At 38.2% G+C, this 17,525-nt stretch overlaps 2 protein-coding genes across 5 annotated transcripts in view; both read left to right on the forward strand.

Annotated features, from left to right (window-relative positions):
- The window catches only part of LOC102294816 (melanopsin-A), a 33,989-nt gene extending 21,909 nt beyond the window's left edge, over positions 1-12,080 (forward strand). Inside the window, exons 10-11 of one of the 2 annotated variants that reach the window (XM_005943903.2) lie at positions 2,779-2,850; positions 9,100-12,080. In XM_005943903.2, the coding sequence (XP_005943965.1) occupies positions 2,779-2,850; positions 9,100-9,300 (273 nt within the window). In that variant the 3' untranslated portion in view covers positions 9,301-12,080. The remainder of the gene's footprint in view (positions 1-2,778; positions 2,851-9,099) is intronic. The other variant, XM_005943904.2, reaches the window with a different exon arrangement.
- Positions 12,081-14,530: 2,450 nt separating this feature from the next.
- ldb3b (LIM domain binding 3b) overlaps positions 14,531-17,525 on the forward strand; it is a 15,322-nt gene continuing 12,327 nt past the window's right edge. For 2 of the 3 annotated variants that reach the window (XM_005943905.2, XM_005943907.2), the window contains exons 1-2: positions 14,531-14,629; positions 14,850-15,172. In XM_005943905.2, the coding sequence (XP_005943967.1) occupies positions 15,077-15,172 (96 nt within the window). In that variant the 5' untranslated portion in view covers positions 14,531-14,629; positions 14,850-15,076. Of the gene's footprint in view, positions 14,720-14,849; positions 15,173-17,525 lie in introns of all 3 variants that reach the window. The other variant, XM_005943906.2, reaches the window with a different exon arrangement.

The following is a 17,525-nucleotide window of genomic DNA, read 5'->3' on the forward strand; positions in this document are numbered from 1 at the left end:
AGGGAACAACATAGCTGTGGGAAGGCATGAAAGGAGTCAAATGTTGATGCCTTTGTCACATGAACGATTGCAGAACTGGGAATGGACCATTTTCAAAAACTATTGCATCTCCTCCTCTCTATAAAACCCTGCTTTTCTCTGTGCCTTTGAACATGTCAGCCTAGAACGTCTATAAACACTTTGGATTTCTGATGTGGACAGACAGCATAAAGCGGCCCTCACAATGCCATTCACACATCCTTTGACAGACAGCTCAAAATCCACAGTTTATGAGTAATTTGTGCTAACCCACATGTGACCTCAAATACTAAATGCCTGAGCCTCCCCACCAGACAATCACAGTTCTGTAAGCCTTCCTCCCCCCCTCTCTCTCTGTCTTTTATTAGTGAAGATCAGCATCCAATGGCATTTTGTCATTTTTAGCTGGCTGTGACCTAACTAAAAATGACAGAAGTTGCTGGCAGCAAGTGAAATTGGCTGTCGAGTATCTTAAAAATAAACACAGCATTAGTTTTCATTCATATCACATCTATAATTTAAGCTTTATCGACTTAGTCACTTTATCAGCCCCTTCAAGCGTCACACATGTGTTTAATTTGCATTTATGTTGTTTAGGATGTTAGAGTAATGTCATAAAATTTGTCCAATAAAATTTGAACACGAGCAGATAATTTTGCATGGTAGTGTTCACAAACTAAGAAACCCAGCGTACACAGAAGTTACCAGGTGTGTAATAGTTTCTGGTACTGGAGGCCATCCACACCAGCTGTCAGCGATTGCTCTAGCTTTTGGCAACTAAGTGGCAGAAGCCAACTGATCTTTTTATGATTGATCACTCTTAATGCACTCACATGCACAAGACCACCTTAAACTGAGAGCTTCCATTGTCCTGTGTTACCCAGTGTTGCAACTGAAACCACCATGTAATTGAATCATCATGAAAATCTATATTTTAACTCATAAACCATTTTAAACCATTTTTAATTAAAATAAATTAATGTTTAGTGTTTAGAAATTAATGGCTCATTGGCTGGTGTAGGAAAAAAATTATAAACCTCTCAATTCTGACATGTTCAGAAGCTAATTAACAACAATTTATTATTTAACAGCTTGTTCTGAATAATTCCTCAGTATCATCTCACATTCTTGTGTCAAGTGTCGCCCAGACATTTTATTTGTTTCATAAAAACCTGAAAAAAAGCCTCATGCTGTTGACAGGCCAGTGATAGCAACAGGTCTTTTTATGTGGGACATGCAGTATATGGAGCATTTCCGTCTCCCTCTAATCATCTTAGTTCACAGGAATAAAAATAATACAAGCAATCCACATGTATGCATGATGCAAACACACACATGCAGGCAAACCGCCACGCAGGTCAGGTTCACTGAGGACTCTGATACAGAGGGTGCAAACACTAATCCAGTAATCTGGGACTTTCAGACTTAATCCACAGTTTGCATGATGCGGCCCCGTGTTTAAAAGTACTGCACTTGTTGGCAGTGGAAGAAAGCCCCTGACTGCTACCTCCATCTTTAGTCAGTAGTTTGTATACATGTTTACATGACATATACACTCACACACTGTTACCTATACACAGTCATCATGACTGTCAATTTCAATTTATGAGAGTGTTTAAGAGGGCTGGCATTTTAATTGTACGATTATTTTTGTTGATATAGTTTGTTGTGCTGTTAAACTGCACTGAATTAAACAAGGTCCTGTTATTTAGCCTAGCATCAGTCAACATAATAAAATTTAAGTAAAAGACTACTTTGAACAGATAAGTATAAAGACTGAATTGTTTCTTCCATTTTCCTATTGAGCTAGCCAACCTGCTGTTTTACTGAGACATCATGAGCATCCAGCTCAAATTAAAGATGTGGATTAATTTTGATGGTGAGAAAGAGCATTGAAAATTACAGGGTTTTTAATAATTTTTGAGACATTCTGATGACACACTGATTCAGATTTCAAAGGGCAATAAAAAAATAAATAGATAGATAGATAGATAGATAGATAGATAGATAGATAGATAGATAGATAGATAGATAGATAGATAGATAGATAGATATTTATAGATATATAAAATGTATTAGCTTCATATATCATCTATGATATATGAAGCTAAAATTTCATAGCAATCATAATATATGTCCAAACTTAAAAAAAAAAAATTATGAGTTTCTTTTTTGCATTGTTGTGAAATATAACGTTTTCACATGTTATAAAGACGAATATTCAGAAATTCTAAATAAGAATAATAGTTTAGTGTGTGTGCACAAATATGTTAAATTGTAGAAGTGATGGCCTTTTTGTTCATATTTTAATGAGCTAATACTTGTAGATTATTTTATGTATCTGTCTCAAATTACAGATCCTGATTCAATATTCATGGCAAGAAAGACCAGTGAAAATTTTAGGAATTTATCTGTGATCGTTTTTGTGTTATTCATTTTCTGAGTGCAAAAAAATGGTCTGAAAGTGGGTTGTCTGACCATTTTTAAAATATATTTTTACCAGTGGTTTGAATATTTGCAATTCTGGTTTTATATACCCATATTTAGACCGACTTTAAAACTTTTTTTATGCAATTGGGGCTGCTTAATTAGAAGACGTTCTAATAATTTGCTGATTTGAGAGGGACCGATCCTCATGTTTTCCTCCTTTTTTGGGGCGGGTCTGCATTCAGTAAAAGTTACCTGAAGGCCCAAATAGCACAAAAGCTGTTGTGAGTATAACTGATAATAAATGGCTGTGTTTATGTGCACACTCTTCAGGCTCTGACAGAACCTGAAGGCATCTCCATGTCGGACATCAGTCTGCAGCCAACCAGCAATCTGCCAGCTTCTGTAAGAATCCACCGATCACCCTTTTTCTTTTTGCCACACATGTAGTAAATAGTATTTTTCTACTAATAAATAGTATCTGTGTACATTAAACATACATATACGACCTCCATGATCCAAAAACTTCTAGAAATGTTCTTTATCCATCCTCTCAGAATAACTGTAAGAACATCATATAGTACCAATCATTAATTCACCTTTATTTTTTAATGTTGTTTTTTCTAGCATGTGTACTTCCGTCCATTATGGTTTGGTCCTGCTATTAATTTGGTTTATCACAAATTTCAAACTCAAGTACTACAGTATGAAGCACATTCTCAGGGCAGTGGATTCCTGCCAACATAACAAAAAAAGCAAATCTTCATGTTTTTTATTAAACATTTTCCACATTATATTGAAAAATCTTGATATATACTCTGCTAAATTATTTCACTTTACCAAGATTCCTTTCCTCTTACATCACATTAGCTTTTCATGTTGCTGCAACAAGGACAAGACACAGTCAGGATGTTTTTGTGTATCATGGCTTTGGGCTGCTTTCATACTCTTTTGTGCTCCTGGAAATCATTATTGTGTTTGTATTTGATGTCAGATTAGATCAGTGGCTATCAATGGGAAAAGGATCCAGTCAACACATCAGTTGCTTTCATCAGATTAAGTCTGTATGTTGTTACAAGCACAAGTACTTATGAGCTGAAAATGCATAACAGTGCTGCATGTTTCCCTGTGCCTGGATTGTTTTTTCCCATGTTAGGTTAATTGAGGTTCTAGGCTGTAGGTATGGATTTGAATGTGAATTAACAGTCTCTGTGTTGTTCCTGTGATGGTCTGGTGATCTGTCAGACAGGCATTCAGCAGTTCAGTACAGTGATTAGTAAATGTACAGTTTTCTTTTGTCTGCTTGTAAACTTTTCACTACATGATTCAGTAGCCGGTGCAATCACCATTAGCAGCAATAACTTGAAGTAATCATTATTTTGTATTAGTAATTCGATTTTTCACATTGTTGTGGAGGAATTTTGGTCCCCTCTTCTTTCCAGCATTGCTTTAGTTCATTGAGGTTTGTGGGCATTCATCCACAGCTCTCTTAATGTCCTGCCACAACATTTCAATCGTTTTAAGTTCTGGACTTTGATTGGGCCAAGCTTTAGCTGTCAGAGAGATGGACTTACATTTGATATGCTTTGGTATGCAGAGGAGTCCGTGGTGGACTTAACGACTGCAAGGTGCTCAAGTCAACAAGACCACTCCTTCAGTACCGTGCATAACCGTTGGTATGAGGTGTTATTGCTGATATGCTGTTTTGGGGTTTTGCGAAATGTGGCGCTGTGTATTTTGGTTAAACGCGCCCACTTTGGTCTCATCTGTGCAAAGGACATTGTTCAAAAAAATCTCAGCTGACCTAAGCTGTGCTGCCTTCTTTCTAGAGAAAAGATATTTTGGCAGTTCTTCCAAACAAGACATACTTTTTCAGTCTTTCTAATTGTACTGTTATGAACTTGAACATTTTACATGCTAACTGAGTCTGAGTCTGAGTCTCAGATGATCTTTCTCTGAGCATTGAATTGCGTATCCACTGGTCTGAATGTTCCAGACATGCAAACTGCTAAAACTTCAGCTGCTATAGAGGTGTTCACACTGATGATCAATTAGTTGTGTACAACTGATTAACAGCGCCTGACTGACACTTACTTTCCTAATTCCTACAGAAGAAGTAATGGTTTTAAATTTTCTTTTTCATCGTGGGGCTGAATAGATTTGTTGCAGCAGATGTATTTTTCTGTTCATATTAAGTTACTTCAGCATAACTGTATTTCACTTAACATTGTTTGAATGTATGAATATACACAGATTAAACCATAAAATGACATTCCTGCCAGTGCCAGTGTTTATGCACAACTTAACCTTGTTCAAGGAGTTTTCAGTATTCGTTGCTGTTGAATGAGAAGCCACTTCTTACTCAATAACTTTGATTTAATTTTTTTTTTTAAAGTTTTAAGAAAATCAAGAACGCTTTGTGTTTTAACCTGACCTCTCAACAAGTAACCTTCACCATTTAGGCCAACTCTGCAGTAATGAGGGGGAGGACAAGAGACGCATTATGCACAACATCAGTGTGCATGCTTAAGTATGCTTGGGCAAGATCTGAACTCTGAACAAGATCAGCAACTGTGTGTGAAAGTGGCCGATAGAAACAATTACGAGGCATTTTGTTTAAAGTGCTTTGATTTTTTTCAAGCCGAGTAGCAAAGCACTTTATAAGAACCCGTTCATTTACTGTTTACAACAAAGGTTATTAAGGTTCCTTAAAGTGAAAAGCTCACTGGCTAATTATGAGGTATCGCTCTGCCTCTAATTTCAGCTTCTCTCTTGGGCTGTGTCTTTGCATCAAAAAGGTTCTAGTAATTTCCTGGCTGGCTGGGGCTTTTTCGTGGTTTGGTCAGTTGGGTTAATTGGTAATTCTAAATTGGCTATGGATGTAAAGTAGATCAAGTGGGTAGACCAAAGTCCTGTCTGTGTGGGTAAATGTGCATTGCACTCCAAAGACCTCTGACAGGTCAGTTAGACTAAATGTCAGTCTATTTCCATTAACCTCTGCTCATTTTGTAATGAGAATGAATGCTCTATTCACAGAAATCCAGGAATCGGAATACTTTGAATCAGGCTTTGAAAAAGTAAATCTTGGCCAGTGTTTCAGTTAACAATTCAGAGGGGCAGTTGTGTCCTAATTTCACTGTAGTTACAGTGTAGACTAGCTGAAAGCAAATGGCATATATTGGTACAAAGATTGTGGATGACTGTGTTATGTTAAGCTCATGGTCATGTGATCACCAAAATAACTCTAATGGTCCATCCATCGATCCCTTATCCAGCTTGTGTCAAACTGAGGCTGGAGCTGAGGCTGAAGCTGAGGCTGGTAAAGAGGAGGAAAACAGTACGTCACTCTATCAGAGAGACATCAACAAGTTACCTAACATCCACGTCTTTGGTTTGTGGGGGAAAACCCACTCAGGCACTGGTGGATGCGCAACCTCCTGCTTGGCAGAGAACACAGGAAATCTTTAACCCAGCTGGAGGTTCAAATCCCACTGGGATGAAAAGGAAACATTGCTAACTTCTGCATAACTGTGCATCAATGTAATAATTAGTTTTTGGTTACTTAAAAGGAATGATATTTGGTGTACATAAAACAGAGCTACTTTTCTTTCCAATAAATGCAAATCATTGTATTTGCTGTGTTTATGGATTTTTTAAGATATTTACGTATTTTAACATTTATGATCTATGCATTGGAAAATTGCTGGTTTACACAGGTATTTTTTCACAGCACGTTTGTAAATTATATGGAAAAGGAGGAAAACTGTAAGGATAATCAATGCCGTTAATGATGGCTGTATTCCATTTAGATGAGCTAAATAAGGGGATGGTAATGGTACATAGTGGTTCACTGATGAGAGTCTGACTTAATAGAGCAGTGTCATCATTAACATAGCACCACTTGTGTTTTTCCTGCTATAATGAGTCAAAATATGTGCAGAGAAGAAGGTTTGTTGGCAATAGTTTGATTTTTTGTCACCACTTTAACATTTAAATAATATTTTCTATCAGTCTTTCCCAATTGTCTGCACTAATTTTTTTTTAGGTTTAGTTTTAGGCTGACTGTGTAGCTGAATAGGCCAATAACTTAAAATAAGAGGACAGTAATTTAAAATGATTGGCATATATCTTTAGAAATGTTTTCTTTTGCCGAGTCTAGGAGATCTAATTAGCCGTGCTTTCTGTCCATTCATGGTTAATTCATTTCCTGCTGCTATGACGCTGCTTTATTAATCAAACCTTGTAGAATATCAAAGGCATGAAGGGTGCTTCTTGTCAACCTTTCTCTCACTATCCACACCCAAACCTATAATTAGAATATAACATAAAAATAAGTCATATTTTCATATTATTAGCACTTGTAGTTCATAAAGATGAAGATGAAAAAATATTGCCAAGAACAACCTGAGTTTGAACAAGTTACTGAATTACATTCACAGAGAAATTTTTAATGGCAACTTTACAACATAAAGTATATAAAATGTCTAAAATGATTTACTTGTTACATGTAGTGTAATGTGAGTGTATTTAGCCCTTTCTCATGTTGTAGGTGTCCAATACAGCTATTTGGTCAAAAGTAAGGTACCCTTTGGCATTTATACTGCATTTGGACAATGTAACAACTTTTTTTCCCCTGAATCATATCTATCCTATCAAAGTGAAAGTAAAAATAGAACGACTTGTTCCTCCAAAATCCTGCTAATTTTGTATCCGTTTAACCATTACCAAATTTTATGGATACAGTAGAGAAAGTGAAAAAAGAAAAAAATACTACTACTATGAGGAATATAAATGCTCGATTCAATTCATTTACTTCAAGGCACTTTATATTGTCAGGCAAAGACCCTACAATAATACTGAGAAACTCCTAAGAATCAAACAAACCCCTATGCTAAAGCACTTGGTGACAGTGGGAAAGAAATACTCACTTTTAAAAGAAATAAACCTCCAGCAGACTCAAGGATGGACAACAATCTGCCACGACCCTTTTAGGGGTGAGGAGAGGAAGACAGAACAAAAGATATGCTGTGAAAATGCACAGAGGGGTATAAACACATAGAAAACAAAAAAATTGGATGAAGAAGAAACACTCTGTGCATCGTGGAAAGCTCCCAGCAGCCAAAGCCTAATGCAGCATAACTGAGTAAAGATTAAGGGTTACCTGATCCAGTTCTAACTATAAGCTATATCAAAAATCAAAGTTTTAAAACTAATCTTAAAAGTAGAGAGGCTTTTTGTCTCCTGAATCCAAAGAGTGAACTGAAAGCTGAAGGCTATGCCTCATATTCTACTTTTAAATGCCCTAGGAATCACAAAAAAGCCAGTAGTCTGGGAGCAAAGTGCTCTATTGGGGTGATGTGATACAATGAGGTCTTTAAGATAAGATGGAGCCTGATTATTCAAGACCTTTTATACGAGGAGAAGGACTTTAAAATACATTCTGGATGCAATAGGGAGTCAGTGAAGACAAGACAATGTGGGTGAAATTACCTCTCTCTTTCCTGTCCCTGTCAGTACTCTTGCTGCAGCAGTTTTGATCAACTGAAGGCTTTTCAGGGAGTTTTTCAGCACAGCCGGATAATAACGGATTACAGTAGTCCAGCCTAGCAGCAACAAATTCATGAACTAGTTTTTCCTTACTATGTTACTGGAGCCCAAGGTAATGCCATCCAGAACAAGTATCTGGTTAGACATGATATCTCCAAGTTTTTTAGGGCCAAGTGCAATAACCTTAGTTTCATCTGAATTTAAAAGCAGGAAATTTGAGGCCATTAGAGGTCTCTGAAACAGTTTAACTAATTAGTGTGTGTTTTCTGAGTTCATGGATAGATAAAGCTGGGTTACATCTGCATTGTCATTCCTTTGAATGACACTGCAGATAATCATTTAGAATGCAAACAGAACTGATCCTCACACAGAACCCTGTGGGACTCCATAATTACCTTTTGTGTGTGAATATACCCCTGTGGGTAAGCTGCCCTATTTTCTGAAAACACTTTCCTGATGAGTTTATGAGCCCCGTCGCGCTCTTCAAATAATACTGAATAAAAAAAACAAGTCCATACAGGTCTACTCAATTGTCAATTCTGCAGTACACACACAGGATTGAAACATTGTTTCCCCCACTTATGGTGTGCAACTACAAATTAAAAGATCTAATCAAGTCAAGAGCTATAACTGCTCTGAACCTCTATTGTGCTCCTGGTCGGGCTATTGCTTGGAACAGGAACAAGACAACTGCTATCTTTAGTATTACAAAATTCTCCCATTGATTTCTTTTTAGTAATAGTGTGCACTTCCTATACAAAAGCACAATTATACTTAAATATACTCAGCTACACTACTTTGTACCTCTAGAGAAGAACTATTGATTTCGTGAGGTTGACCAAGTTAAACTATCAAACTTCATTAAGGGCTCTGTCAGAAAGCCATTCATCAATCTATCCAATCAATACCTTTGATCAGCCGTGTTGCTCTAGCAGATAAAGTGGAAAACTGGACAAACATCTGATAACATTTTATTCAGTGCTTTCTTAACTAGCAACTCTCTGTTTCATTCCTTTATTCAAATTTCCAACCACTGACTGACAATGGGAATGATAATACGTGAACACCTGAACACCTCTTCTTGTCTCTCGCTCTCTGTCTGCACAGCTGGACAATGTCATGAGGGAGTCAGGGCCAAGGACTGTGTGCAAGACCACATCGTCTGTCATCGTCACCTCCATATCCAGCCCGTCAATATTGCACAGTCCCCCAGGTTACCATGGCAACTTCAAATTGACCAAAAGTCACAGCCCAGTTGCCAAGGAGACCCTTGACATAGCCATGCTGGAGACAACAGCTTTACCATGAACAGCCAGAGAGGAGTGAAAGCGTGTGAAAGTGTGCGTATGTACGCTTCAGTATTTCTCCCCAATTGGGAACTTTTCTTACTAGCATGCTGTTTGCGGGTTATGATAACTGTGGACCCTAGCATTGTTTTTATGCATGCAGTGTACAAGTATGTGTGCGTGTGTGCCCAGTAAATTTATGCATGTGTTTGCACTCATTTGGATTTTTGTCATTTCTGACATATCATGGTGGCTGGAGATTGTTTACCTCAACTGTAAGTAAACTAGCCTTAAACACAAAATGTGAAAGGTGGAGTCGCACTCGGATCACACCTGACCTTTCTAGACATGCTTTCCGGTCATACTTTGTGAGATTTGCTATAAACGGAGATGTTCTTTCTGAATTATTTCAATTTCAAAGTGAAATGTGAATATTCTTTATCTTTACATACAGAAGTCGAATGGCTACTGATGTCATCAGTTTATTCTGCGGTGTTACAACTGAAAGTTTTAAAAAATGTTGAGATTTTATTTTGTGCATAGTGTTTATGTTAATGCATAGCTACCGAAAAGTGTCAGAATCCTACTTTTGAATTAAGAACTTATTCATGCAAATGAAAAGCATGTTTTCAAACCAATCTGCTTCTACAATAAAATAGAATCAGAGTTCTTGTTTTTCTTTTACAGTGTTTGCCGATTAAAGAATGTACTCTAAATGATGTATCTAGTATAAATAATGGACCAGACATTTTGTATATTAAAACTGATTAAAATGACTGCTGATTATGTGGAAAAAGTGGGCGCACTACTGATCTCACACGTTACCTATTTAAGTCACGTTAAAATTGTAGTGTTCAGCTCCTGCTCCATCTGTACCCACACATTGTTTGCTGAAAAGCTCTACGTGTTGAAACCTGCTGAAATTTCAGAATGACAGAAACAAAGTACAAAACTTTAATGAAAAGTGTAAAAAAAGATATACAACGGTCCTCCACAGTTAGGAATTCACCTATGAAGATGAAAGCATTTTTTGTGACTAATCAAAATCGAAAACCTCGTCCACACCCACCAATATTCCACTTCAAGGTTATCCCCCTTGAGCACCAATGGATGGCTTTGAGCACTTCTGCTATTTTTAGATTGCTCTATGCAATTTTTGTATGCCCACACTAACTAGTTAACCACTTCTATTGTTCAAATTAAATTTCACTTTGAACAACACAAGTTCACAAAAAGCCAAATCTGCTGAGTTAGGCCTCACGCCGAGAAACTGGCTAACAACTGTTTGGCAACCAATGGAAGAGCAAAATAAGTAACCTGGCAAGTACTTGCCAGGTTAGAGAATACCTACCTACTTTTCAACCAGTTAAGTGAAACTGGTTGAACAGAGATATATGGTACTGCAAGAAAACCTCCTAGGAACTGCTAGCCGTTTTAAGTCAAAGATGTAACTTTTGAAACATGTTGATTTCAACAGTAAGGCACAGCTTTAACTTTGAAGATGAACATTCTTTCTCGTTTGCATTATAAGGTTCACTGCCACATGGTTGTTAGTTAGCAGGTGTTTGCAGGCAAATCAGCGCAAAGCAGCAACAAGGAGGTTTTTTTCAAGCAAAACCCTCTTAACAATTTATTTCACCTAACAATTGCTAGCAACCACAAAGTTATTGGGGTAGTACAACCAAGTCTGAAAAGTTGAATGTGGCTTGTAGTGTAAAGTGCTTTGAGTAGTTAGTGAAACTTAAAAAGCACTATTTAAATGCCAACCTTCTCGACATGATAGCTAGTTTAGTTTTGCACAGAATTTGAGGTCTGCTGTCTCGAGGCCGTCAAAATTTGATTTCTGGGGACAGAATGTAGCAGGAGTGCTGGAACCCATCTGATTGCACACAAGGACATGGCCTTAGAAGGATTAAATTAGAAACCGATTAATTAAAAAACAAATTAAAATGCACCTGCTGGATTTGTACCACTGATTCCATCTTTATCTGACTTAACATTAAAAAACAAGTAACAAAACTTTTATTTGACATGTTTCTAGACTTGGCAATCAGACACACATATACACACATGTAACAGGACAGAAGAGAAGAGTAACTTTGTCATTGATTTTTCCATTCATGGTGACATCAAGCAATACAGATCATACTCAGCAGGTCACAAATGGGTTACAACAGAACAGCAGGTCACCCAACAACACAGTATGAGCGTGTTTGCATGTGTACTGGATGTCCTAGTGTATTTTGCATCACCCCAGATGCCATAATTTAACATATAGATGTATAGGTGACAGTTTGTGAAATCATTTTTTCCCCTAAACATGTTTAGTTCACTTTAGTTTAGTACCGTTATCTCATAATCAGCTTGAACAAATACAACACTGTTTGTCCACCTCCATACGTGTCCAGTTCCTTTTGAGAGTCCTCAGGTTGCTGCATCATTGACTATGATTGTAAAAACCTTTTTCTTCATGCCTCAGCATAAAATCTAACTCTTGATGTCATTTCTGTCAAATAATGTATTGCGGATTCAAATCTTAGCTAAAAATGCAAGACTTTTTAAAATCTGTTTTCATTATTGCTCATTTGTCTTGTAGTATCTGTTAATGAATGTATAAAAAAAATACATATTTGAAATATTATGACATGAAAAATGTAAATATTATAAATATGTTGACTTTAAAATCTGCTTTGATGAAGTGAAGGTAAATTTGTTTTCTTTGTATAAAATGTTTTGTGTTGTTTTTATTTATTTTTCTAAATAAAAGATATCGCTAAATTCTGGAAGGTTGGTTTTGTGATCTTTAAACTCTTAACTCTTATAGTAAACCATGTGCTCTTAAAAATTGCCATTACCAAGTGCTGAAGTGATTTTGTTCAGTTTGTTAAATCTCCAAGCGTCAGATGGTTTTATTCAGTTTTAAAAACTATTATCAGCTTCAGTCGTAAATGCTCTTTCTTGGTCTCAAAAGGCAAAACGTTTGTAAGATATTAAAGGTATTTCACATGCATTAATATGCCCATGTTAGTCTTTTTTCAGTTTAATTTCAGTTGTCTTTAAACACATTACTTAAGTCAACATAAGATGACAATGATGATGATGGATACTTTATATATCATATATTTGTGAAATTCTTATGTTAAGTGAAATTAATGATTAAATGTGGGTTAAAAGAGTTCCGGAGATCTCCCTGTGGACAGTTACCAGAACAGGAAGTGGTGTAATAAAGGTGCTCTGTTGCCTGTCCACTAGGTGGTGCAGTGGGTGGTCAAGATTATGCATGATGGACAACAGTTTGTTCCGTGACCTCTTCTGCACCGCAGCTTCAAAAGTGTCCACTGTCCAGCCAATCACTGCTAATCCTGATCAGTTTATTAAGTCTGTTGGCATCATCAGCTCCAATGCTGTTCTCCCAGCAGATTGCAGCAAAGTAAACTGCACTCACCACAACAGACTGACAGAAAATCTCCATCATTTTCTGGACATATTGAAGGATCTCTGATTAGTAAACAGAGCCTGCTCATCCCGTCTGGTATACAGCCTCTGTGTTGTTCATTTTAACTCCACTTAAAGACTTAATTTTGTCCAGTTTGCCCAGAATTTCATGTGTGTCGGATCTCTCAGGTGTCTCTTAATGGTGCCCTTCAATGTGTGTCTGTAAGCTGTTGTGCATAAGTGGTATGAGAAACAAACAGAACAAATGAGCTTCAGTGACATCTTTGCTATGTGATCATGCTTGTTATTCATTGCAGGAAAGTAATTTCCGAAAAGTGTTCACACTCATGTGAGTGTGTGTTTCACACTCCTCTGAGACATTCTTAGTCAGTTTGTTTTTCATTGCTGACACATGCATAGGATTCATCACACTGTAGATAAGCCCTAATTATACAGTAACAAGTGTATTTACAGCTCATGCACATCAAGAAAATAATAGAATACATAAATGCGCACACATTTGCATGACAAACTAGCCAATCCCATTCACCCATTCCAAATACAAGAACGTTCTCCAGCGGCATTTAAGACACACTGCACAGCCAACAACACTTCACAACAGTATAAAAACACTTTTGGTGTTAAGTACTCTAAAAACACAATGAATAAAAATACATTTATAACAACAGCGGGCAGTGAGAACCCCTCCAGAAAAAAAGTGTGTGTTCAGGTCACTTAAATTTTTTTATATAAATGCTGCAAAAGCCAGTATATTGAGCTTTATTCTGAGATAAGTAAACTTAAACTCTAGTGTCTCTTCCATGCCCATTGAGGACATCCATCCATCCATGCATGCATACTCTTCTGCTTGTCCTTATCAGGGTTGTGGGTGGTCTGGTGCCTATACCAGGTATAGGCACCAGACCGCCCGCCAGAGTTAGGCCCTCTGACCACCGTATACTGGTGGCAGTATAGGAATAAAAGATCGCTGACTGAAAACTCTTCCCTGGAACTGAATGTGAGCCCAAAACTTTCAGCTGTTTTCAAATATCTTGTTTCTCTCTTTTGGACAGGTGTCTGGGATAGATTAAAACCAGGCGTGATTGTGCTCTAATTCTATCAGAGAGGCCCAGTATGTGACCACGCCACATACATGACTAAGAAATATGATTTAATCAAGTGGTGTCAAAAATGTTTGACAGATTTGTGCCCTCGAGTATCATCAAGGTGAATCCATAATCACCGCTGAGCACTGCCTCGAGGAGTAGATTGGCCACGCTGGCTCAACTTCACTTATTGCTGTTTTTCCACACCACATGCACATGAAACCAGGTGTTTAGTCTCACACCACTGCAAAAACCCTGCCAGTTTGAAGGTGTGTGACTCAGAACTGATTCACAAAAATAATGGGATGTGGTATGTGAAATTAGAAAAACATGCAGTCTGTCACGACCTATTTAACAATGCCTACGTCTGTTGTTTGTGTTTGGTTGTGAATTAAATTGCTCCGTATCACACACACACAAACACACACACACACAGAGTGTCGGCAACTTAATCAACTGGGTTGGTGTGTTGCTAGAAAATTGGCCTTTGGTAATTTGTTGTTACCTCTCTCAAACAAAATGAAAGACTGAGAGCCTGAAAGGCAAATAACATCAGCCCACAGACACTGATTACAGACAATAGAGTGCAAGCGGCATGTACTCATAGCACTGAGAGAGAGAGAGCCAAAGAGAGGCAGAAAGAGAGAGAGAATGTGTTGCAGTAAGAAGGGTCTATATTGGCGATATGAATCGGCAGTGAAGCATTCTGGGGCTTCGTGTTACAGGCCTTATACGGGCCAGGGCCCCTGTGTCTCTGGCTCTCTCAGCTATTCTTAGGCTGTCTGTCCCTCACCCTCAGCAACCCTACAGGCAAGAAACTCTTCTCCACATTAATACTAATTTAAATGTTCATTTTTGCCACTTTGCATTTGAGTGTTATTGATATTTTTTGATTTCGGGGTAAGAAGTCAGACTTTACTGTTTTCTGCAGTAGCTCAGCCCGACTCTTCTGTGTGTGTACCTATCTGCACGTGTGTGTCTGTGTGCACAAACATATGCGTGTGTGTGTGTCTCCATTTGTGTATCTCAGTGGTTCCACAGCACCTGACCCACCCACCCCAGGGTGTTTGTCCTGAGAGCTGGGAGCAGAAGGGTTGTGAAGCCAGGGCCAAGGGAGGTAAGAGCAACCACCGAGGCACCGAGCGGGACAAAAGGATAGCAGGGGTAGGACGGAGAACAAGGGCACAGCACACAGGAGGGGAAACCGCGCAGCCAGCAGGAGTTGTTTGCAGGAGGAGTGTTGACATTTAGCCGAAGATGAGTACATACACAGTGACTCTGAATGGCCCTGCTCCGTGGGGCTTCAGACTACAGGGAGGAAAAGACTTCAACATGCCCCTCGCCATCTCCAGGGTAAGGACAGAGCGACCCTCACAGATTTGTTGTGCAACATAAAGAGAAAGTAATGAGAAATGTGACACTAACGAGACAGCCTGTAATTAGCTTGGAAAGGGAAACCAAAACTTCTTCAGACATCTCAGACTGTGTGCACTGATTGGCTGGCTTAAAGCAAATTGAATAATTCAGTGGTGATAAAACACAAAATACACAGTTCGCAATACTGTAAGCAATTGATTAACACCCTCAAACAAAACCTCTGTAACCTTTCCCTGCTTGGATAACTTAGTAAGCATCTTTTTATTTATTTGTTGTTGTGTCAGCAGAAAACCAATCACACAGCACATTCTTCAACTGTTTAATAAAGTGCCCTTAAACCCTTAAATGTAACCTAAAAAGCCTAAAAATATTTTATTACACAGCACAGATTAGATAATTTTTTCCTGCTCTGACTATATTTGACATCTAGCTTGTGTTTGTGTACGCGCATACTGTATATCTGTGTGAGCAGGTGTGCTTTGTGTGTGTGCTTTGGTTATGTAATGTTGCTGTAAGCAGTGATGGTAGGAAGCCTCCGATGTAACCTCCATGGAGACTTCGAGAACAGCAGCAGTGGAAAGATGGGAATAGTTTCACTGCTGCCTGACTTAACGCTGAGTGCTGCTGGCACACTTCAGCTAATTTTCAAGAATACCTACATTTCATCTTGATTAATCACTTTTTTCCTCATCCAAGTCATTAGTTAAGCAAGTGACTATTGAAGTTATTTTAACTGTCAAAACTGTTACTAAATTATTTAAAATAAAAGTTAAAAAAGTTTTATAAGAACTTTTAACAAGCATAATTTTCTTAAAAAAAAAACAAAGCAAAATCTAAAATCCAAGTAAAAAGGAAGGAAAGACTACAACCTCTTAGTGTTCAGCAGAGAGACTTTCTCCCTTTCTCATTCTCTGGCAGGCACCACTGGGGGTGTATTTACAGCATTCCCTTTAAATAGCTTTAGGGGAGAGGTGGATGGATGGTTGGGAATGGGACAGGAAAGCAGCAAGCATTGCGAGGAAGCTAACGGCAGCTTGTGTTACCTTTAGTAAGCTTTCTCGTGGTCAGTTTCAGTTTCCCCGTTTGGAGCTGCTCCTGTGGAGAAACAGATGGGCAGGGGGTCGATTTAGGAAATAACAGAGAAAAGTAGGAATGAGGTGGATGCTTGCCTGAGAGTAATCTCTGCTCCCCTCCCACCTCGAGCCCTTCATTCCTCAGGCCTGATTGATGCTCAGCTGGCAATCAGGCTCTGTTATATTGATCCAGACATCTGTTACTTCATTGTCTTCTGATCCCCGTCTTAGGCAAGCGAGGGGAGCTTTGATCTGTGTCCAGGGTAAGATTGTATCATTGGATTTGTTCAGGTTACCTGTGATTGGTCCTGACAAGTTAACATAAAACACTGCAGCTTGACATGTCAGCTCAGGGTGACATTACAGTTTGACGTAACACTGCAGAGGTTTGGATTTCGGACTTTTGCCAAGAACTAATAAAAGGAAAGAGGAATGAAGACATTGGATTTCCTTACTTCTTGTTATCCAAGCCAAAGCACTTGCCACTAAGAGTGATATTTATTTATATATCTATTGTTATTAATTAAATATATTGATGTTAAAATGTTCTCATTGTGCTTGCCATAGCTGAAATTGTTTTAAAAACTTGACTCTCTCAGAGTTTCACCCACACCACTCTGGTCTACGTGCATGCTCTCTTGAGACTGACATATTTCTAAAGGAGTGAAAACATCTCTCACCATGAAAGCATCTCTCGTTAGCGCATGTGGAAAAAATAACCTAACAATAGCAACATTATGCCTAATATTTGTCCAGCTAATTGATTCAGTGCAGTCTGGCATGCTGTATAAAACCTGCAACTAACATGTTTTTCCACATGAATTATTCATCGTTCATTTTAAAGACTCTTATTTTGAAGAATGAACGTGTTATATCTAAGGAAAACATGCGTGATGAATTGTTTGGGTGGTGTCGTGCGCTTCGCTGAACTGAGGCAGCAGAAATATTACTTCTCCTTCACCTTGCTTTTCTGGCCTCTTGCACACACGCACACACAAAGACTGAAATGGAAACACTAAAGCAGACAAAGCAGACGTAAGGAGGAAATAAAGACATGACAACAGTGTGAAAAGACACAGCAGACCAATGATAATGTGATCAAATCTTGGGGAAAAAATTGCTTTGTAGTGAGTTTGTAGAGGCTATGATTAAAATAAACAGAAAAAAAGAACAATCAAAGAAGTTTTGCATGAATGTCAGTAGCAGGTGTGCGTCTGTGTGTGTGTGTGTGTGTGTGTGTGTGTGTGTGTGTGTGT

Source organism: Haplochromis burtoni, unplaced genomic scaffold (assembly GCF_018398535.1).
Source record: "Haplochromis burtoni strain Fernald_Lab_line unplaced genomic scaffold, NCSU_Asbu1 Contig_278, whole genome shotgun sequence".
In the NCBI taxonomy this organism is placed as follows: Eukaryota; Metazoa; Chordata; class Actinopteri; order Cichliformes; family Cichlidae; genus Haplochromis; species Haplochromis burtoni.